This window comes from Merops nubicus, unplaced genomic scaffold (genome assembly GCF_000691845.1).
Source record: "Merops nubicus isolate BGI_N331 unplaced genomic scaffold, ASM69184v1 scaffold37623, whole genome shotgun sequence".
In the NCBI taxonomy this organism is placed as follows: Eukaryota; Metazoa; Chordata; class Aves; order Coraciiformes; family Meropidae; genus Merops; species Merops nubicus.
The window spans coordinates 7,151-7,456 of NW_008601627.1; the positions used below are offsets into that span (position 1 = coordinate 7,151).

General features: G+C 63.7%; 1 protein-coding gene across 1 annotated transcript in view; it reads right to left on the reverse strand.

Annotated features, from left to right (window-relative positions):
* The window catches only part of PIGO (phosphatidylinositol glycan anchor biosynthesis, class O), a gene marked incomplete at its 3' end in the record, with an annotated part of 3,115 nt that extends 2,819 nt beyond the window's left edge, over window positions 1-296 (reverse strand). The window contains exon 1 of the mRNA XM_008938050.1: window positions 8-296. Within this exon, the coding sequence (XP_008936298.1) occupies window positions 8-296 (289 nt within the window). The remainder of the gene's footprint in view (window positions 1-7) is intronic.
* Between the last annotated feature and the right edge of the window lie 10 nt (window positions 297-306).

Below are 306 nucleotides of genomic sequence, written 5' to 3' on the forward strand. Positions count from 1 at the left end.
GCAAGGCCCCTGGCGCGCGCGTGGATGTGCAGCAGCACAAAGGCCTCCAGGAAGAGGAGCAGGAAGGCGAGACTGAGCCGCTCGCTGTGCAGGAGCATGAGGAGGAAGCCCAGCAGGGTGAGCGCTATCACCAGGGCCGCTGAGTACACGCTGCCCAGCCCGTACGCTGCCATGGCCGCGCTCTTCTGAGACTCCTGCATCCTCTTGTAGATCTGAGGGATGACGTGGAAGAAGTCGACTTCAGAGCTGGGAACCCCCAGGTAGGGAGTGACGATGGATCCCGCCGACTCCCGCATGTCCTTGGCG